At 38.4% G+C, this 23,275-nt stretch overlaps 1 protein-coding gene across 4 annotated transcripts in view; it reads right to left on the bottom strand.

Moving 5' to 3' along the window:
- The window catches only part of TTC39B (tetratricopeptide repeat domain 39B), a 136,872-nt gene that overhangs the window by 31,178 nt on the left and 82,419 nt on the right, over positions 1-23,275 (bottom strand). For all 4 annotated transcript variants that reach the window (XM_079926358.1, XM_079926357.1, XM_079926355.1 and 1 more), the window contains exons 5-9: positions 21,720-21,851; positions 20,666-20,742; positions 14,889-14,956; positions 11,642-11,706; positions 849-954 (exon numbers count right to left, since the gene is read on the bottom strand). In XM_079926358.1, coding sequence (XP_079782484.1) covers positions 849-954; positions 11,642-11,706; positions 14,889-14,956; positions 20,666-20,742; positions 21,720-21,851 — 448 coding nt within the window. The remainder of the gene's footprint in view (positions 1-848; positions 955-11,641; positions 11,707-14,888; positions 14,957-20,665; positions 20,743-21,719; positions 21,852-23,275) is intronic.

Raw genomic sequence — 23,275 nt, 5'->3', positions numbered from 1 at the left:
GAAGGAGAAATGGCCATATATGCAATTATTTACTGATTCATGGGTGGTTGCCAGTGGTTTGGTTGGATGGTCAGGGCTTTAGAAAGAACATGATGGGAAAACTGATGACAAGGAGCTCTGGGAAACAGGTATACGGACAGACATCTCAGAATGGGCAAAAAATGTGAAGATATTTGTGTCCCATGTGAATGTTCACCAAAGGCTGACCTCAGCAGAGGAAGATTTTAATAATCAAGTGGATAGGGTGATTCATTTTGTGGACACTAGCCAGCCTCTCTCCTCAGCCACCTCTGTCATCAACCAATGGGCTCATGAACAAAGCGGCCACAGTAGTGTATACACTTATGTGTGGGATTCCCTTTACCACTTAATTTTCTCACCAATTCCAGTCAAACCTTAATATCAAAATATCTAAATAATATAGCAATTGGACAGATATCTACTCAAACCCTTCATCTACCCCAGAGCTTCATCATCCCTCAAACTATATTGTTCCCTCACCTATTTTCAATTTCAGAGCCACCATTGCTTTAGCAATAATATTTCTGATGTGGAAATAGAACTGAATTTCAAGCTCCTTATTACCAAAAAATGTTACTAGTCCATTCAGAGAGCTGCATGCTTCCCTTATTATACAATCGAAAACTATTCTGAGCATGTGCAGAACTTTACAGCACATTCTGGCCAAAGCCCCCACTGGTTCACAGCACAAGAAAACTGATCCCACTGTAGCCACTTGCCAACCAAACCCAGGTAGTGGTTCAGGGTGAGGTTCAAATGCAGTAGCAGAGGCACTGAAAACCTAAGGTTCTTGTACAAAAGATTCTGGTTGCTTTCTGATCACTTACCAAATTAAAGGCCCCTATTCCAAGCTTGACGCCACCTTCAAACTCATAGAAGAACTGCTGCTCAACTTTGTTCTTCTGAATTACGTGCAGGATAGAAAGACATTCTCTGGATTGAAGAAAACAGTTATACTGTAAGTTTACTATGACACTGAAAACTAATTTTAAGTCAAATTTTGCATTTACATACCATAAGATAAATGTCATTAGCCAAAATACTAGAGAATTTTTAAGTGGATGAAGCTGTGCTGCGTTTACTTTTTTTCTTTTTTCAGTTTGCCGATATTTTATTTTATTTTTTAATACATCTTTATTGGAGTATAATTGCTTCACAATGCTGTGCTAGTTTCTGTTGTACAACAAAGTGAGTCAGCCATATGCATACATATATCCCCATATCCCCTTCCTCTTAAGCCTCCCTCCCATCCTCCCTATCCCACCCCTCTACTGGGTAATCATCATTAAGGAATAACGACACACTCATTTCTACACTGTTTATCAGCACCAATCTTTCTGGGCTTAAAGCAAAAGAGGGTTCAAATATCAGCAAGCATGACTCAGGAGCCAAAGGACCGCAGGACTGTGATCTCACAGTTTCCCAGCAATGTGTTAGAGGAGACTTCCTAGGAATGCTCAGTCTCTCAGCCGTTGTGCACACTTCAGCAACCTACCTTCCACTGAGTAACTGAGGTGCTACTGACAAAAAGACTTGAATTTCAGCATGATCACCATGGTCTCAAATAGACCAAAATAAAACTCACAACTAGGAAAGATTGAAAGAGGAAAGCAAGCTCGATAACAATTGCCTGCAACTGTCCTCTTATTTTTCCCTCTTCCATCCAAGCCAATCTTTCTGATTTCTCACTTTAATTAATTTTCTATGCATTTTTCCCTTTCCCTTCACATCTTCAAAAGGCAAATACTTAATCAGAGAAATGCAGATGAAAACAATGATAAAGATGTAAAAATTGGCAATAACCAGAAATTGCTTATCAAACCGACAGATATATTTTTTAAAGGTAGTAAGAAATAGCCAGATATTATGTATCACCTGGTGTGATGCACTTATAAATCATGCAACTTCACTTATGATGTATTCTAGCCAAATGCAACTAACCTGAATCTAATTTCCAGTTTACAGGAAATATAAAGGGCTACAGGAATGCTATGGACTGAACTATATTTCCCCCAAATTCATATGTTGAAGCTCTAATCCCCCCACCCAGTGTGACTGTATTTGAAGACAGAGATTTTAGGAAGTAATTAAGGATAAATGAGGTCATAAGGGTGGGGTCCTCCTCTGATAAGATTGGTGGCCTTATAAGAGGAAGGTCTCTCATTGCCATGTGAGGACACAGTGAGAAGGTGGCTGTCTGCAAGCCAAGAAGAGAGTCCTCACCAGAACCTGATCATGCTGGTACCCAAATCTTGGACTTTCATCCTCCAGAACTGTGAAGAAATAAATTTCTGTTGCTTATGCCATCCAGTGTATGATAGTTTGTTATGGCAGCCTGAGCTGACTATGACAAGGAACAAGCTAAATGAAAACTCAAGGAAGCCACCAAACAAATCTGTGCATATCCTGCAGGACAAATGGGTTGCGCTTTTCAACAACTCTCATGAATATAGAGACTCTTCTAGAATAAGATGTGTTTAATGAACATAAACACTGGATGTTGAAGGCAGTCTTGGGTTGGATCCTGGTGCTGACATTCCAGCAGTAAAAGAGATTTGGGGCCAACAGGCAAAATTTGAAGATGGATTGAGTATTACATGAAATGAAGACTTGTTGACATGAAAAAGTAAACATCATTAACTGAAAAAAGCAGGTTAAAAAATAGTACATACAGTGTGATCTCATTTTCGTTTAAAAAATATATATATCTTTAGATACATGTAGAAAATATTCTGAAAGAATATATACTAAGATGTTAACAGCCATAATTACTGGGTGATAAGTATATGGTGTGTGTGTGTATTTTAATATTTGCTCATCCACATTTTCCTATTTTCCAAAATATATATGCCACTTTTGTGATAAAAACCATTATTTTAATTTTTTAAATAGAAAACCAGTGCTGGCAAAGGTAAGAACAAATAGACACATTCATTTATTTATGGTAAAATGGTAGTTACAGTAAAGAGGTTGGCAACCTATTGGAACATAGCCACACCCATTTACTTATAGTCTATGGCTGCTTACAACTTGCGGTCATAGAGTTGAGTAGTTGGGACACAGATCTTACAACCCACAAGCCTAAACACTTACTGTCTGGTATTTTAAGAAAAAGTTTGCCAATCCAATTATTCTTCAGAATAATTTTGCAATATATATCAGAAATCTTACACACGTGCATACCTTTGAACCAACAAATCTAATTTTATTCTAAGGAAATAGCATGGATACACACAAAACTTAACCTATAAGGAAAGATACTGTATTACTACCTATAATAAAAATTTATAAACAAACTAAATAGGCAACAACCGGAAACTGGTTACGAAGATAGTTGCATGCATGCATACATTTATACATACACATGTAGTATATCCAAATAGTGGAATACTGTGGAGCCATTAAAAGCCATGATGAATTAAAAATACTTAATGATCTAAAATTTTCTGACATGAAGTGAAAAAAGAAATTTCAAACTGACACAAAGCATATAATCTCACTGTATAAAAAGATAATTATATATGCTTATATACATGCACAAAACTTCAAATGTCAAAATATCAACAGGATGGCAGGATATGCATATTATGTTCAGAGTTATTTTCTGTGTAAATGTTCTATTTGCTGATAATAGATGATTATTACAAAATGCTCAAATAATATGGAGAAACCCTAAGTGTCCCCACACAATCATCCCACAGAGAGACGGTCACTGTTAACAGCCTGGTACATAATTTTCTAGTTGTTTTTATGCTTTACAAAGAATGCAATCTTTAGAAAACACAAATGGGATCACATAGTATATATTCTTCAATAGATTATATTGACAATTTTCCATGAAAATGCATGAAAGCTACCTTATTCTTTAACAAGTGCGTATTATTCCATTCTATGGAATAATTTATTTAACCAAATTCCTATTCTTAAATTTTCAAGTTGTTTCAAAATATTCCATATTACAAACAATGCTGCTAAAGTGTTCTTATACCTTCATCAAGTACTTTCCTATATCAAGTACTATAACTATATTTATACCATCCTAACTGTTCATAGGATAAATTCTTAGAAAAAGAACTTCTGAGATGGAAGGTAATGCATATTCTTAATTTTGGTATATACTGCCAGAACATCCTTCATAAAAACTCTATCAGTTTAGACCCCCACCAACTTATGAGTTTCTCACACTGTCATTTGCCCTGAGTCATTTATATCACATTTCTATTTGTATTTTTTATTACGGGATATTTTTGCCATGATGAAAATTTATATGTTTATTTGGTCAAGTTAGTCTTCTATGGTTTCTGATTTTATGTCACACTTTAAAAGGCTTCTGAAATTGACATCATATATCTACAGATATGACACACAGAGAAGGACACCACATCACTTCTATAGTATTCTTGCCATAGAAAAATCTGAATTTAATCATTAAGCAACATTAGATAAGTCCACCTTGAGCAATGGTCTAAAAAATACCTGCCCAGTATTCTTCAAAAATGTCAAGGTCCTGAAAGACAAAGAAAGACTGAGGGACTCTTCCAGATTAAAACTGACTAAGGAGACGTAACAACTAAATGTGACATCCAGGATCCTGGAGTGAATCCTGGACCAGAATAAGGACACTGGTGGGACAATTAGAAAAACTTGAGTAAAGTCAATGAAGTAGTTAATAATAGTATATCAATATTCGTTTCCTGGTTTTAATAATTATACTGTGGTTCCATAAGATGTTAACATTTGTATATTGGAAGAATATATGATAATTCTTTGTAAAAATTCTGGAATCATTTCAAAGTGAAAATTTTTTAAATAAATCAAAAGTTTAAAGGCCTTTGTGCTTTAGGACTATAAAAAGACTTTCCTATGTTTTGGTTGTACTCTTCTAAAAATATTTTAATATCAAATCTATATGGAATGTATCATTTTTTTATTTTTTGAATTTTATTTTATTTTTTTATACAGCAGGTTCTTATTAGTCATCAATTTTATACACATCAGTGTATATATGTCAATCCCAATCGCCCAATTCATCACACCACCACCCCCAAGCCCCCGCCGCTTTACCCCCTTGGTGTCCATAAGTGTGTTCTCTACATCTGTGTCTCAATTTCTGCCCTGCAAACTGGTTCAATTGTACCATTTTTCTAGGTTCCACATATATGCGTTAATATATGATATTTGTTTTTCTCTTTCGGACTCACTGAAGGAACAGTTTGCTAGTATTCTGTTGAGGATTTTTGCATTTATATTCATCAGTGATATTGGTCTGTAATTTTTTTTGTAGTGCCTTTGGTTGGTTTTGGTATCAGGGTGATGGTGGACTCATAGAATGAGTTTGGGAGTGTTCCTTCCTCTGTAATTTTTTGGAAGAGTTTGAGAACGATGGGTGTTAGCTCTTCTCTAAATGTTTGATAGAATTCACCTGTGAAGCCATCTGGTCCTGGACTTTTGTTTGTTGGAAGATTTTTAATCACAGTTTCAATTTCATTATTTGTGATTGGTCTGTTCATATTTTCTATTTCTTCCTGATTCAGCCTTGGAAGCTTATTCCTTTCTAAGAATTTGTCCATTTCTTCCAGGTTGTCCATTTTATTGGCATAGAGTTGCTTGTAGCAGTCTCTTAGGATGCTTTGTATTTCTGTGGTGTCTGTTGTAACTTCTCCTTTTTCATTGCTAATTTTATTGAGTCTTCTCCCTCTTTTCTTGATGAGTCTGGCTAACGGTTTATCAATTTTATCTTCTTGAAGAGCCAGCTTTCACTTTTATTGATCTTTGCTATTGTTTTCTTTGTTTCTATTTCATTTATTTCTGCTCTGATCTTTATGATTTCTTTCCTTCTGCTAACTTTGGGGGTTTTTTGTTCTTCTTTCTCTACTTCCTTTAGGTGTAAGGTTAGATTGTTTATTTGAGATTTTTCTTGTTTCTTGAGGTAGGCCTGTATAGCTATAAACATCCCTCTTAGAAATGCTTTTGCTGCATCCCATAGGTTTTGGATTGTCGTGTTTTCATTGTCATTTGTCTCTAGGTATTTTTTGATTTCCTCTTTCATTTCTTCAGTGATCTCTTGGTTGTTTAGCAACGTATTATTTAGCCTCCATGTGTTTGTGGTTTTTTCTTCTTTTTCGCTGTTATTCATTTCTAATCTCATAGTGTTGTGGTCAGAAAAGATACTTGATATGATTGCCATTTTCTTAAATTTACTGAGGCTTGATTTGTGACCCAAGATGTGATCTATCCTAGAGAATGTTCCATGTGCACTTGAGAAGAAAGTGTAATCTGCTGTTTTGGGATGGAATGTCCTATAAATATCAATTAAATCTATCTGGTCTACTGTGTCATTTAAAGCTTGTGTTTCCTTATTAATTTTCTGTTTGGATGATCTGTCCATTAGTGTAAGTGAGGTATTAAAGTCCACCACTATTATTGTGTCACTGTCAATATCCTCTTTTAGAGCTGTTAGCAATTGCCTTATGTATTGAGGTGCTCCTATGTTGGGTGCATATATATTTATAATTGTTATATCTTCTTCTTGGATTGATCCCTTGATCATTATTAGGACTATAAAAAGACTTTCCTATGTTTTGGTTGTACTCTTCTAAAAATATTTTAATATCAAATCTATATGGAATGTATTTTTTTATTTTTTGAATTTTATTTTATTTTTTTATACAGCAGGTTCTTATTAGTCATCAATTTTATACACATCAGTGTATATATGTCAATCCCAATCTTTATGATCCTTTATGATCCTATATAGGATCCTATATCCTTCCTTGTCTCTTGTAACATTCTTTATTTTAAAGTCTGTTTTATCTGGTATGAGTATTGCTACTCCAGCTTTCTTTTGATTTCCATTTGCATGGAATATCTTTTTCCATCCCCTCACTTTCAGTCTGTATGTGTCCCTAGGTCTGAAGTGGGTCTCTCGTAGACAGCGTATATATGGGTCTTGTTTTTGTATCCATTCAGCAAGCCTGTGTCGTTTGGTTGGAGCATTTAATCCATTCACGTTTAAGGTAATTATTGATATGTATTTTCCTATGACCATTTTCTTAAGTGTTTTGGGTTTGTTTTTGTAGGTGCTTTTCTTCTCTTGTGTTTCCCACTTAGAGAAGTTCCTTTAACATTTGTTGTAGAGCTGGTTTGGTGGTGCTGAATTCTCTTAGCTTTTGCTTGTCTGTAAAGCTTTTCATTTCTCCATCGAATCTGAATGAGATCCTTTCCGGGTAGAGTAATCTTGGTTGTAGGTTCTTCCCTTTCATCACTTTAAGTATATCATGCCACTCCCTTCTGGCTTGTAGAGTTTCTGCTGAGAAATCAGCTGTTAACTTTGTGGGAATTCCCTTGTATGTTATTTGTCGTTTTTCCCTTGCTGCTTTCAATAATTTTTCTTTGTCTTTAATTTTTGCCAATTTGATTATTATGTGTCTCGGCGTGTTTCTCCTTGGGTTTATCCTGTATGGGACTCTCTGTGCTTCCTGGACTTGGGTGGCTATTTCCTTTTCCACATTAGGGAAGTTTCAACTATAATCTCTTCAAATATTTTCTCTGGTCCTTTCTCTCTTCTCCTTCTGGGACTCCTATAATGAGAATGTTGTTGCATTTAATGTTGTCCCAGAGGTCTCTTAGGCTGTCTTCATTTCTTTTCATTCTTTTTTCTTTATTCTGTTCCGCAGCAGTGAATTCCACCATTCTGTCTTCTAGGTCACTTATCCATTCTTCTGCCTCAGTTATTCTGCTATTGATTCCTTCTAGTGTAGTTTTCATTTTAGTTACTGTATTATTCATCTCTGTTTGTTTGTTCTTTAAATCTTTTAGGTCTTTGTTAAACATTTCTTGCATCTTCTCGATCTTTGCCTCCATTCTTTTTCCAAGGTCCTGGATCATCTTCACTATCATTATTCTGAATTCTTTTTCTGGAAGGTTGCCTATCTCCACTTCATTTAGTTGTTTTTCTGGGGTTTTATCTTGTTCCTTCATCTGGTACATAGCCCTCTGCCTTTTCATCTTGTCTATCTTTCTGTGAATGTAGTTTTTGTTCCACAGGCTGCAGGATTGTAGTTCTTCTTGATTCTGCTGTCTGCCCTCTGATGGATGAGGCTATCTAAGAGGCGTGTGCAAGTTTCCTGATGGGAGGTACTGGTGGTGGGTAGAGCTGACTGTTTCTCTCTGGAATGTATCTTTTATACAGTCTTTTTTCCAAAACGAAGAGCCAATTTTCCCAAAACCATTTATTAAAGTACCCATATTTTCCCACTGATTTTAGTTTAGTTTAGTTAGGTTTTTAGTATGCTTTGAATTCGCTGGTAAATGTACGTGTGTGTACACAGAAGTGCATGCATGATGTGCACACACACATGCATGCACACGCATGTATGCGCGCACGCGCGCGCACACACACACACACACACGTTTCTAAGCCCTATGTTCCATTCCACTGATATATATTTCTGTGCCATTACAAGACTATTTTAATTCCTTTGGTTTTTAAGTTTTGATGACTGAAAAAGCAATCAACTCTTTAACATTCTTTTATATCTTCTAAAAAATATTTCAAGAGGAAAAGTAAAAACAATATATCAGGTTCCCCAAATCCACTCCCTTCCAGGATTTTGAATGGAATATAATTTTATGAAATCATGTTGGGTAAAAGCATCTCTTAAAATACTAAATCTTCATTCTGCTTCCAGTAATAGCAGGGTGGCTTATATTAGATTAACCCTCCCACAGATAACAATTATAAACTCTGGACAAAATGCAAAATGCATATTTAAAATATATTGGTAGGCACTGGAAACTGAAAAAAAAAGTAATGGGAAACTGGAGAAGGGTTGAAATTTGAAAAAAGAGAACAACTCTTGAAGGGACCTTAAGTTTATATGGCTAGTCACCTGGAAGTACTCCCTAGTACACTTGGTGCAGGACGCCTAGAACTCACACAGAAAGCCAGTCTTATTGGCTTCAAAAGGAGCACAGAGTTCAAATCTGCCAGATTACCTATAAGGTAATGGGGGAATTTTCAGATAGGAGAGAACCACATAGGAGGGAAACACCAAAATCAGTGTTAGAACTCCTCTCAAATTCTTGGCTAATTCATGATCTATGTGAGCACTGGGGAAACTCCAAAGAAAAGCAGAGACAAGACAGAAGAAGTAATGGAACCAAGATTTCAGATGCTGCCCACTACCAAAGAGTTAAGAGTATAGGCTCTAAGTCTAGTAAAGTCAAATACTTCCCAGAGCAAGAATCAGCACTATTCTGAGAAAGAAAACCGAACCTAGAGTCTCTACAATGTATCACTATCTAGTGTACAATCAAAAAATTATTGACTTGATAACAGAAAAACATGACATATAGTCAGGAGAAAAAGCAGGCAATAGAAACTGACCCCAAGACGGCCCAGATGTTGAGATAATGTCTAATCTGAAGAAAACAATTTTTTTAAATGAACAGCAGCTCAGTGACCTATTGAACAAAATCAGGTGACTAACATGTAATTGGGGTCTCAGAAGGAGAAAAGTGAGAATGGAGCAGAAAAAAATACTTGAAGAAATAATAGCTACACATTTCTCAAAGCCATACTTAAGCACATCAGTCAATGTGCTAAGAATAAAAAATACAAGTCTTCAAAGCAGCCAGAAGAAATGACAAATTACAGACGAGGGAAAAATAATTAAAATAACAGCTGACTTATGATCAGAAACAATAGAGGTTATAATACAACGGATTGACAGTTTTAAAGGGGCAAAAGAAGAAAAGAAAAAGAACACCTTGTAACTCGAGAATACTATACTGAGCAAAAACAGCCTTCAAAAATAAAGATGTGGGCTTCCCTGGTGGCGCAGTGGTTGAGTGTCCACCTGCCGATGCAGGGGACACGGGTTCGTGCCCCGGTCCAGGAAGATCCCACATGCCGTGGAGCAGCTAGGCCCGTGAGCCATGGCTGCTGAGCCTGTGCTCTGCAACGGGAGAGGCCACAACAGTGAGAGGCTTGCGTACCACAAAAAAATAAATAAATAAAAAATAAAGATGGGGCTTCCTTGGTGGCACAGTGGTTGAGAGTCCGCCTGCCGATGCAGGGGACGCGGGTTCGTGCCCCAGTCCGGGAAGATCCCACATGCCGCGTAACGGCTGGGCCCGTGAGCCATGGCTGCTGAGCCTGCGAGTCCAGAGCCTGTGCTCCTCAACGGGAGAGGCCACAACAGTGAGAGGCCTGTGTACCGCAAAAAATAAATAAATAAATAATAAAGGTGTTTTCAGGTAAATGAAACAGTGAGAATTGATGAAAGTAGACACACACTGTAAGAAATCTTAAAAGAAATGCTTCAGTCTGAAATTAGACAGGAATGAATGAACACCAAAAATGGTAAATATATATGGGTTAATAGTGAAGACCATGACATAAAATTGTTTAAAGCAAAAGGTGGGTACCACTCTGTGGAGTGTGTAATATACATACGTGTACTATTGTAAGAATAGTATCAGGTGGTAAATGAAACTATACTTTTGCAAAGTTCTTATACTTGTGCAATGGTACAATATTAACTCTAAGTTGACTATGATAAGTTAAGAAGGCTATTATAATCACTAGAGCAAACACTTAAAAAAATTAAAGAGGGCTATAGCTAAGAAAACAATGGAAGGATTCCACTGGAATACATATACATATTTTTTTTTTTATTTAAAGCAAAAGAAGGCAGAAAAATAAGGGGGGGGACAAATAAGGCAAAGGAAAAAAGCAAAATGGTACTCACAAGTGCAAACATATTAACTGTCACACTGAGTAAAGAAGCAAGACCAAATTAAGCATGTTTACAAAAAATGCAAATTACATACAAAAACAAAGATAGGTTTAAAGTAAAGGAATATATGCCATGCAAATACTAATTATAAAAAAGCATGAGTAGCTTTACTAATATCAGACAAAACAGATTTCAAGACAAGGAATATTATAAGGAGTTACATAGGAACATTTTATAATGATGAAAGAGTAATTCATTAGGAAGATAAAACAATTAAAATATATATAAGCCCAATAATAGAGGTTCTAAATATACAAAGCAAATACTGACAGAACTAAAGGGAGAAATGGATGACTCCAGAATCAAAGCTGAAGATTTTTAACTCTGTGAGTAAAGGATAGGACAACTAGATAAAAATCAGTAAGGATACAGAAGATGTGAATGACACTATGGTCCAGTTTAATTGAACATCTGAATCATTGCAGAACTTCATTGGAGCAGTGATGTTCTAGAGTCTGGACCAAAGACATACCTGTACATACCTGTCATTTTAAATTTATAAATTGTTTTTAGGAGAGAGAAACTAAGATTATCTAATCAGAAATTATGTAAGTACTTTTCTTTACAGCTATTTTTCTTTTAAAACTGCATTTAAACTTAAATTGTGTTGTCCTATGGCATTGAATACACCTCAGTAAGCCAAAAATCAAGTGCACTTTTACCAACACGAAATTTTAAAAAACATAGTCATACTGACTGAGAACTTTGAAGTACAAAATGGTACATAGTACAAGAATCACTTAGAAACCACAAGAACGTGGTCAAAAAGGTACAAACCCTGTTAAAATATTTTTTATAAATCTTAATTTTTAACTTACTTATATATTTGGTAACTTGTTCTAATTTTGAGTCCACCTTTGATGAAGTTGATCATATTTTCATCCTGAAAACAATTAAATAATTAGATCATTTAGCAAAAGATTCTTAAACTGTCCCCATAGCTGTGTAGCTGCGTGATTAGAACAAAACACTATCTTTTGAGGATATGATTTTTAAATTAAACCATTCTTCTTGCTTTACATCTGAAATGCTTTTTGGTCATTTTTCTTCCAAGTTAGAGGACAACAAAAAGGAAACATTTCTTAAATCCTTGCATTACTTTAAGGAAGTAAGGAAGTAATCCTCATCAATTTGGGGCCATAAAGGTTAGTCCAAATGTACTTCAATAAACATCATCAACTACTGAGCAACTTTCTTCTGGGTTCAATGGAATTCAAAATGGCTGACTTTAAGGATATGCTCCAAGGACTTTCCGGTCTGTCTTACTCCAAGTAATGGGATTATGGTTCTTCTTTAGAGGGGACTTTAGCAGGCAGTCTATTTAACATTGTGAATTTCATTCATATACATTTCCAGACCACAGATAACTGATCTGGATTCTAAAGTGGTTGTCACTTATATGAAATACTGTTTAGGGGAAAAGAGATCACTTCTCTTGGCCTGATGGTCATCAGCCATAAAACTGGGTCAGCTGGCCTAAATGAATGACCTTTTTAGGGTGAGCATTCTAGGATTCCAAGAGTCTCCTATTAAAGCATATCAAATAACTGTTTGAGGGCTTCCCTGGTGGCGCAGTGGTTGAGAGTCCGCCTGCCGATGCAGGGGTCACGGGTTCATGCCCCGGTCCGGGAGGATCCCACATGTCATGGAGCAGCTGGGCCCGTGAGCCATGGCCACTAAGCCTGCACGTCCGGAGCCTATGCTCCGCAACGGGAGAGGCCACAGCAGTGAGAGGCCCACGTACCACAAAAAAACATAATAATAAAAATTAAAAAATAATAACTGCTTGGAAGATGTTACTCTAATAGAAGGTGCTAATGGAGATAGTCCCATGCTTTTCTAGTCCGTTAATATCAGAAAGATGCTCTGGTATTGATTTCCTGTGCACTTGAGCATCCTTCCGAAACAAAAGAAGAACTAATTTTAGTTTGTTAATGTCATCAGTTACTTAAATACTTAATCTTTAAATTATTAAAAGAATCAATAAATGTAAAATTCACTATGCAATTTAAATGTTTATGTTCTGATTTTAAGGAATCTTATGGTTACACAAGTTCCAATACTGGCCAGGAAAGAATTTCTTCAATTGGATTCAAATCTGCCTCAAATAAGAATATTTCATTTCAGGATTCACCAAACATTTGCTGAATGCCTATTTTACAGCAGGCACCCAAACACAAAATCAGACAAAAGCAACACAACTCGCTAAGGGATGAAGACATGCATGGATGGAGACATGTGGGGGATGTCGTGACAGCACAAAGGTGGGCGGGGATGTGAAGAGGTCCACAAAAGCCTCCTGGAAGCATCAATGCTTAAAGCACACACGTACACACACACACACAAAAGATTGGGAAGTAACCAGCTGAAGGAAGGAAGGCAAGGTAGGTATGAACTTTGCAAGCAAAAAAAAAAAAAAAAAAAACGCTCAGGGAAGAATTCAAGACCCTGGTGTGCTTGGCTTGGCCATCTGTGTGTATATAACTCAGCACTGCTGCAGAAACCTACTGCAAAAAAGGGAATGACTAAGGAATAAGAAAGCTACCTGTGCTGTCCCTGTGCCACTCAAGTATGCAACATACCTGCCAGTAGCAGTTGAGGACATTGGTAAGAGGGGAGTAGGGAACTGGCGGGGAGGTACCAGTTTGGTTAGAAAAAGCCTTCCCCATGTGTGATATTCAGATACAGAACCACTGCCATAGTCAATGAGGGCTACTAAATGCTGAAGCAGAGACATGCCCAGGTGAAATTCTCATCTTTGAGAGGGTGCACATTTGCACAATGGAGAGTGAGCTGGAGGGAAGAGAAACTACAGACCGAAGGTCCCGGGGTTGCCATGCAGTCTAGGGAAGAGCTGACAAGCCCCCCACTAGAACAATTACAGTCAGAATAAAGAGGAAGAGACGGAGCTGATAAACCTTGAAAAGGTAAAAGCAGCACGACCACGAGCCTGGCTGGACACAGAGGCATGAGGAAGAGGGGAGCCGTGGATAGCTCCCAGATGCTGAACTACAAGCCCCCCAGACATAAAAAACAAAAAACTTTCAAATCAATGATTTTATTATCAAATTATCATTTGAAAAACACATCAGAAAAAACTGGGGGCCTCCGTGACTAGCCTTATGTTTACTGAGGCAGTAAGACTTGTTTTCAACCAGCCGTCATAATAGGTGGGGTTTTAGGAAACAGGGCCCTACACCAGATTGACTTAATTTTACTTAACCAGAATCCAACCTAAGGGGTCACCCTCCAGAAAAAGAGAAAAGCAACTCTCAGTTCAATGTAAATCATTGAGATTGAGGAAGATTTTCCATCTTCCAGTTGAATTTCTGCCCCCTTACAATCTCCACCCCACTTCTACCCCACTTGTATCCATCCCCGCCACCTGTGTGGCCACCATGTTAAAATCCATATTTGTTAGAAGAACTGGAAGCTACAATGACAGGCAAGGTACTGATGGTAACAGTTCCTGGAGGTGAAATTTAAATGCCCCATGAGAAAAGGAGTCATTGTTTTGTTTAGTGACTTTTTTTAACTGCCCTTCCAAAATAAGAAATAAAAGAAAGGGGAATGAAAATACAAAGAGCGGGGAAATAAAATCTGAGGTATACATGGGAAGGTTGGCTCTCGACGCATGCATAACTAAGCTTTGCTGAAGCATCTGATGCAAGAAGGGAACAGCCAAGGATGCTGAAGCCTCCTGCAGCCGGTCACTCCCGTGTGCAGCCCTCCACCATTAGCAAGCACGAAGAGGGATACCCTCACAGTTCTCATACGGAGCAGCAGCCTGAAATCAGGTGAGGTAGTTGCAAGGCAGCTTCTTCAAAAGGCAGTGGTTGCCAATAAAGCGAAGTTCAAAACAGAATTTTAAGTGCATTTGAGTAGGAAAAAAAAAAAAACCCAGGGTCTTCTTTCAGCCAAAGTTTATCAGTAATAACAAATATCTTCCACTACGACTCTAAGTCAGAAGAACCGAAGCACTGACATAGAATGAGCCACATTTCTTCTATGTCGTGCTTGGCAGGCTTCCCGGGCGACGCTGATTCTAAGCCAAATGTTCATTACCTGCACAAACGTGAGGGCTGCTTTCTGTAGGAGGCACTCGGCATAACAGATTTCGGCATGCATTTCCTCTATTAAAGACAAATAAAAATATATTAAGGAAAATCCCATATCCACAGTAATTGCTCTGAGATGTTCAGAAAAGACGGGTAGATAAATGAGCCCAAGGGAGACAATAAAAACCTAGGTTGCTTTGGTGCTTCCATAAAAGTGGAATGCTGACCTCAGTTCTCAGGCCCTCAGCAAGAATTTTCCAGAATGCATGAAATGCTTCGGGGAAGTTATCTTTGGCTCCATTCACATATAACTGCCAAGAGTCGGGCCCCTGGTGTCAAAGACCCAAACTCAGCTCACCAAAATGTAAAAAGCAAAAGTAAAAGCACTTCTTGGAAAAAAGGAAACAACTTATCTTTTAACTTAACGGGAACAGGCAAGTTTAACACAGTTATAGATTGGAAATCTAACTTAAATATACTAATTCTACCTTCTAAAACATGAAGGCATGATAGTCATGACAATGGTTAGGCATGCTATTAACTTGAAGAGAAAGCAGTAATTCCCTAGGGTTCTAGGAAAAAGAACTGACCTGCATGCCCAACTCATGACTCCTCATTCAGGAAAGACTTGATGTAAAAAAGTTCACACTAGCACAGTTTGGGGCTATTTGGATCACTGAGATATCTAGTGCAGGAACAAGACACTCACAAAAGGGCTACATAAAACTATGTATGTATCCCTGGGACACGTGGAGTGCCCCAAAACACGTGGCCTATCCATGATACCTGCAGAGATTGGGGAGGGAGAAATCTTTGCATTTTCTTTTTTTTTTTTGCATAAACAAAATCAGCAGATTCCCGTTTTATCCATGGGATGCAAACTGGTGTGTTATTTAAGGAAATGAGCTACTAGTTGTAGAACCTCGAGCAAGCTACCCTCCCTCTCTCTGCTGGTTTCCTTGTTCCTAAAGTCCAGCTAATGACATCTCTACTTCAGAGCAGAAGAATTCAACCAGGTGCTGCCTGTGAAGCTCACTGGGCAGAGTAAGCCCTCAATATGCATCAGCTACTTTCACTAAGATTACTGCCCTTGGTCCATGTCATGCTTTTTGCCAAAAGTTCAGAAAGTAGAACATCTTTATGTGATGTAAGTAACTGAAAAACGGGGTATCTCTGTGTTAATGGGAACATTGTTGAATCTAACTGGATAAGAACTAGTGCTTTATTGCTTTCACTTACACACACAGGACCCCTCCCGACCACACACACACACACACTCACTTACACACACACACACACAGTCACACACACACACACACACACACACACACACACACACACACACACACACACACACACTACTAGTTCTCACAAACAGGTTCACCTTCCTGCCACGCTCATACTCCAAAGGCTGATTTACAAAGAAGCAACAATGCAGCTAAGATTTTCCAACAGCACACGTAAGATGGGGCCAGATGCACAATAGGCCAAAGTCGAGGAGCTGTGGCCCCCGCGCAGTCTGGCAGCATCAGCAGCCACAGTCTCCGTCCTTCGGAACACCTCACCTCCAAGTGTGCCCCTGAATTTTCTCCGTGTGTTCAGTGGGAGAAAAACTGGTAACTTTTATTTTTACAGACTCACTTGAATATCTTCCTTCCAGGGAAACTTGTAACAAAGTGGGAATTGTTAGTAATTATTCACTTTGAAAGCCTGCTCAGTAACCCAGATGGCTGGCTTGGGGCGTGTGCCAAGAAGGCAGGGAAGCGGCTGCTGGGAGAGAAGCAACACGAGCAAAGGCAAGGAGCACGGAGCCCTGCGTGGCAAGTCCAGCGGTGCACCTTTGGCTGAAGCACGAGGTGTGTACAGGGACGAGTGGGCAATGGGCCTGGAAACGTAAGCCGGGGCTGAATTATGGACGACCTTGAATATCAGAGTCTGGGCTTCATTTGGTAGACAATGGTGAGTCCTTGCAGACATCTGAGCAGAAGGGCAGATGGATCAGAGTTAAGCTAAAGATGGACAAGGCAAAGAGCAGCACAAACGACGTAACAAGAAGCCAGAGATAAAAGGGAAGAAAGTTTGAACTCTGTATTCTGCACGTAAGGAATCTTCATATGAAATTCCTTGCACATCCTAAGCACTGTATATAAACGTCGGTTTTTAAAGGCAATTTGAAAGCCATTTAGGGCAATATGCCAGCCATGAGGAAGGAAGAATGGGTGTGTCCCATGTTAAACCCACAAAAAGTTTAATTAAATATCCTCGCTCCTGCAGAAAACCAGCCATTCAAGGATGGAAATGGAAATTACCAAGAGGAAAAACAAAGTGCACCCTAAATCCACAATGTTTTGACATGCTCCCTTGAACACAAAGTCTGTTTGGGTTGCAGCAACAGCCAAACTCATTAGGAATAAATGCAATTTAATTTATAAAAGTCTTATTTCTTCACTCTGATTGATTTATATTGGGCAGCCCTTAGCTCTCAAAATTAGACATTTGGCATTTACAAATAGGTACCTACCAGAACATCTTTTAATTACAAATTCCTCAGTTCACGGAAGGAAATATCTTCATTATGCACTGAACTGTCAGCTAAGCATGCCTTCAGACATAAAAGTCTAAATAAACCTTATTTCAGAATAGGTTCAAGTCACAGCCTGATTTATTTTCATAAATTTTAAATTAAGACCTTATTTTTTAAGAGTAGTTTTAGGTTCACAGAAAAATTGAGGGGAAGGTACAGAGATTTCCCATATATCCCTTTCCCCCCAAAACACGCATAACCTCTCCCATTATCAACATGCCCTCCAAAGTGGTACATTTGTTACAAGTGACAAACCTCCACTGACACATCATAATTACCCAAAGTCCGCAGTTTACATTAGCCTTCACTCTTGGTGTTGCACATTCTATGGGTTTGGACAAATGTATAATGACATGTATCTATCATTATGGTATCAGTATTTTTCACTGCCCTAAAAATTCTGTGTTCCACCTATTCATCCCCTGGCAACCATTGACCTTTTTACTGTCTCCATAGTTTTGCCTTTTCCAGAATCTTATATGCTTGGAATCATACAGTAGGTTGCCTTTTCAGATTGGTGTCTTTCACTTAGGAATATGCATTTAAGGCTCTTACACGTCTTTTCATGGCTTGATAGCTCATTTCTTTTTAGCACTGAATAATATTCCACTGTCTGGATGTACCACACTTTATTATTTATCCATTCACCTATTGAAGGACAAGTTCTGAATAAAGCTGCCATAAACATTCATTTGCAGATTTTGGAGTTAACACAAGTTTTCAGCTCCTAGTTTTATAAGAAACTACCATACTATCTTCCAAAGCGGCTGTACCATTTGCATTCCCACCAGCCATGAATGAGAGTTCCTGTTCCTCCACATCCTCACCAACATTTGGTGGTGTCAGTGTTCCAGATTTTGGACACTCTCATAGGTGTGTAGTGGTATCTCATTGCTGTTTATTTTTCAATACTTCTAAATATGCCACGCCCAAAGACAGAATAAAAAGATAAGAACAGTACCATCTAGATGGTACCATCAAGATGTCTGACACAGAAATAATTCAACATTTCCTTCATCCATATGTGACACATTTCGTGCCCTTTTCTACCCAACTACAGGAGAAGGTGTGGGGTATGTGGCTTAGGGAAAGGCAGATCGGGTTTGAACTCTGCTCTGCTAAGCAGGTAATCTGGGACCATTTGTCTAATCTCTCTGAACATCACTTTCTAGTCTATAAAAAGGAGGTTACACAGGTTAGATTGGACAATGCTAAGGAAAGCATCAACGACAGTGTCTCACACATAGAGAGTGCCTTTAAAAAATAGGGCATTGGGCTTCTCTGGTGGCGCAGTGGTTGAGAGTCCGCCTGCCGATGCAGGGGACACGGGTTCGTGCCCCGGTCCGGGAAGATCCCACATGCCACAGAGCGGCTGGCCCGTGAGCCATGGCTGCTGAGCCTGCACGTCCGGGGCCTGCACGTCCGGAGCCTGTGCTCCACAACGGGAGAGGCCACAACGGGAGAGGCCACAACAGTGAGAGGCCCGTGTACCGCAAAAAAAATAAAAATAAAAAATAGGGCATTATTATGTTTTAAGTTATTATTATTATTCATATTTATACCAATAATACCATGCCATTCTTTTGTAAACTAAGGTTAAAAAAGAATGTCAAATGCCAGGCTTTATATTGCAAAGAAAAAGGGAGGCAGGGGGAAATGGGCCACTGGAGAGAAGCCATATAGAGGAAAACAGAAGAATATAAATGAGTCAAATTTCTTTGGGGCCCATTTAATTTCCCACTGACCTACTTTAGTGGACTTTAGGTCTCCTGAGGCCAATTTATATAAATGGCCCTAAGATGAAAAATATGAAAACATAGTCTATCTGAAATCAAGGGGATAAATAAACTCTTAAGGGTCCTTGGAGGTCAGTTTCTGGAGAAAAAGATGATCGGCTTCAGCTGCCTGGAGGAACCAGTGAAATCTACTCTGCTGTATGACAGCTGCAGGGCCAGCATCATACCTTTTGGAACAAGTCTTGTAATCCTCTGTTATCAACACTCTAGTGAGCCCAAGTTCTCCAATGTCCATAACAAGTTGATAATACTCTTTTAACAAAGCAAACACAACTTCATAATGAAACACACTCAAAAATGTGTCTGGCACACACTTGACCACTAGGAATGACAGACAGATGTATCCAGAATTGCTCCTGCCTTAATCGGCTACAGCTACTGTAACGATTTTGTGTTACCTCTTCCAGAGAACAAATTTGACAATGACAACACAGGCACAAATGCTCCTTGGACGGCAGAAGCTTTACTCTACAATGGCCTCATTTGAAAGATGTTATTTTCTCTTCTACAGGTGTACTGGGATGCTCCTTTCTTATAAACCATCCTGACTAGAGAATAACACTAATAAAACAGGCTGATCATAGAACTTCTGTCCTAATCTCTGTGGAATATCAAGCAACTGACAGCAAAAGGAGTCATTTCCTCCCAGCCATCTGATCAAATGCTGCAGAGATTCCTGGATTCTTGAATATTCCTAAATGTCCACAAACCAAACATCTTCCATACTGTGAAACATCATCATTATTTTAAAGGTATCAAAATTACTTTGACCTTGAGGAAAAAATTAATAGCTTGCGGAAAAATAGAAACTTTTGTACACGGGTGGTAAGAATATAAACTGACCTAATTTTTTGTAGAAAAAACTGTCAATATCTATAAATGTTTTCTATTTTCAAATAGTCCCAGTAATTCCACTTCTAGCAATCTATCCTATGAAATACTTACAAAAATGCATGAAGGCATTATTTGTAATAGCAAAAAAACCAATGTAACTGCCCTTCAATAGAGACAAAGTAAGTAACTGGTGGCACCTGTCCTAAGGAATACTAAATAGCTATTAAATAGAATGAAGTACAATTTATATGTCTTGACATGGAAAAAGTCAATTGCCAAAAATTACATTGTAGCCTAACATGTATCACATGATTCTACATTAGCAAAAAATGAAAAACTACAAAAATCCTATGTGTACCTTCTGTATATATTTGTACATGTACACAGAAAAGTCTGCAAGGCTTGAAAACCAACTATTAACAGTGGTTACTTCTAGAGGGTGAGTATTATGGGGAAGAGAAAAAGACATTCCATTTACTTTATATTATACACTTAAGTGTTGAATTTTATGAGCATGACCACATTTTAGTTTTTCAAAGAAAGGAAAAAAACCTTTTAAAGGCCTCTTACCTTCAGTCAGCTGTTCCAATGATCCTCTAGAAAGAAGACTTGAGAAAGATTCTACGACTGTGCATTTTTTCCTGTATCTGCAGAGAATAAGTAGAAGGGGAGATGGGAAGTAGAAAGAAAAAAATAACAATAATCAAGCTCATTTTCATTTGACATTCATTTCAGTCACAATCACACCAAAGAGTCACCAAAAGAGAACTCTAAACCCTAAAATCTCTGGGGCAGAGACCACCCTTTTGAACCCTGCACACCCGGCTCCCAGCACTGGCATCCTGTGGGCATTTAACCCAAGCTTACTGAACAAGTGCATGGACAAACATACACGTAACAGTCAATACTAACCCTGTCATGCACCTTCCCTGATCTCTATGGCTAAAATCAGTATTTCTGTTGTTAAGGGTCACCTCGTCACGGGTTAAGAATGGAGTTAGAGTGCAGTGTTTGGAAACTCTCTTCCCTTGAGGGGCTGGAAACATAATTACAAGAGGACATAATTTCAGCAATGTTAAAATTCACCAATGCTAGTTAACAGCTTTTGCTAGGAGCTTCCTATACACACAAAGATTAAAATAAAACTGAAATTCCATGTCATTTACACCAAGCAAAAGTGTTTAAATATGTCTATTTGGACAAATAAAAGACTCCCTTCTGACTTCGCAGCATTTCCCACATAAAAGAAGAATGCTCCTTGCTTGGCCTGGCTTGGCATGTGGTACCTAAACGCTCCACCAGGGGGACCCCGAGAGATGCTTGCTGCTAATCCCACTGAAATCCTCAGCCCTTCTCGGTAGTTCAAGTACCAACGAGAAAAGTGGAAGATACAGATGCCACGTGTTCCGCCATCCCAGCATCCTACTATAATTCTTTAGTGGAAATATTTTTATCTCCCGTACATAAAACTACATGAGACCAGGAACCTGTGATGCTCAAGTCCTTTTCTATAACCGTGGCCAACTTCCAACAGAGCTCTCTGTCAGGCTAAGTGCATCCATTTTGTCACACAGACAGAAAGGCTTGTAGGCGTGTCTCAAGTATTTAATTACTCAGCTCATACTTTTGGCAAGTTTGTAAGGCGTCCTTCATGGCAGAAATGCCATTTTGGATGTCCTGTTGCTCGAAGGTCATGACGGCCTGCAGCACCACAATGGTACTGTAGCCCAAGGCATGGTACATGCTGTCCTTAGCCCTGGGGAGAACACGGAAATTACTACATTTCAATTCAACTGAAAAGCATTCAGGTCTCATCTGAAACTAATCACAAGAAATTCTAGTAAACCCATGACGTGACTTTCACAGTAACGACTTTTACTCCTTCACCGTGATCACTGAAATAATATGGACTATGAAAGACATGCCCTAAAGAACTCAAACTCTGAGGACTTTCCAATTCAAGCCCACGCAGGCAGCACAAAACTTTCCAGGTTGAAGCAGAGTGCGGCATATGCTGTTCCCTGTTTGAGCACAAGGGGGCAGCCTGCTGACTCATTTCCTAGAAAATGTTTCAAAGCAAACCCAATTTTTCCCAGTTGTACAAGAAGCAGTGTACCGTCTTTTGCTCTGAAATAAGTGCTAAAATAAAGGCCACTGGAAACATAGTTTGTGACAGAGAAATTCTGATATGGTTTTTGAAAGGTAAGTCTTGTTTAAAATCATCCCCTCCCTTCTCCCAGCCAGAGGCCACGAGGAAGCAAGACTTTTGCAATAAGTTAGGTCAGCCACAAAGGGCCCAGACAAAAATTCATGGTAGATCTCTTACCGAATCTAATCCCATTATCTGGGAATCCTGATTAAAGTTCTGGATAATTCAAATTATCAAGTTATGCGTTCGATTCTTAAGGACATTCAGTCTGAATGGATGGCACATCCCAGACTCTCAGGCTATGAAAACCTCACCATCTCTTTCCTCAAAACTTCTTAAGCTATGTTAATTAGTTATTTATAAGATCTACAATATTAATGCATGGTTTTATTTTTTAATCAAATACATTTTTAAAATACTTTTTTTTTGCTGCTCTGCAAAACAAATACAAGCCACAATATACTTCCCCCCAAGAAACAGTCTAAACAACCTTTGGTAATTTGCAGTTAGTCCCAAACAGTGAGGGCACTGGCTATTCAAAAAAAGAAAAAAGAAAGAAAAAAAAAGGAATAAGAGGAGCCCAAAGTGAATCAGCAATTGTGGTTTTAAACCTCACATTTAAAAAAACAATTTTTTTATTGAAGTGTAGTTGATTTACAATGTTATATAAACCCCACATTTTAAACCAAAAGCTTCTCCAAGGGGAAAAAAAAGTATTCAAGTGGGAAAAACGTATGTTTAACAGTGAAACATGCATAAAGATCAGAGAATATAAAACTTGACTAAGTGTAAGACTGTCATTTATTTTCATTCCATATTATGACCAGCTGGGTGTCACTGAAGGAGAAAAAATGGAGACTTTTTGAATAAAAAACAAAGGAGACAGGCAGGCAGATTGAGAGAGGAGAGAACAACAGGAGAGAGAAAGAGAGGGAGGGAGAGAGGAAGACAGAGGGATATAGAGACAGAAGATGAAGAGACAGACAGACAGAGAGGTCTGAAGGACTAAGAAGGACAGAAGGAAAAAGGCA

The sequence above is a fragment of the Stenella coeruleoalba genome, assembly GCF_951394435.1.
Source record: "Stenella coeruleoalba genome assembly, chromosome: 7".
Lineage (NCBI taxonomy): Eukaryota > Metazoa > Chordata > Mammalia > Artiodactyla > Delphinidae > Stenella > Stenella coeruleoalba.
The sequence above is the reverse complement of the archived record's forward strand: the minus strand, read 5'-3'. Positions and strand labels throughout refer to the sequence as shown.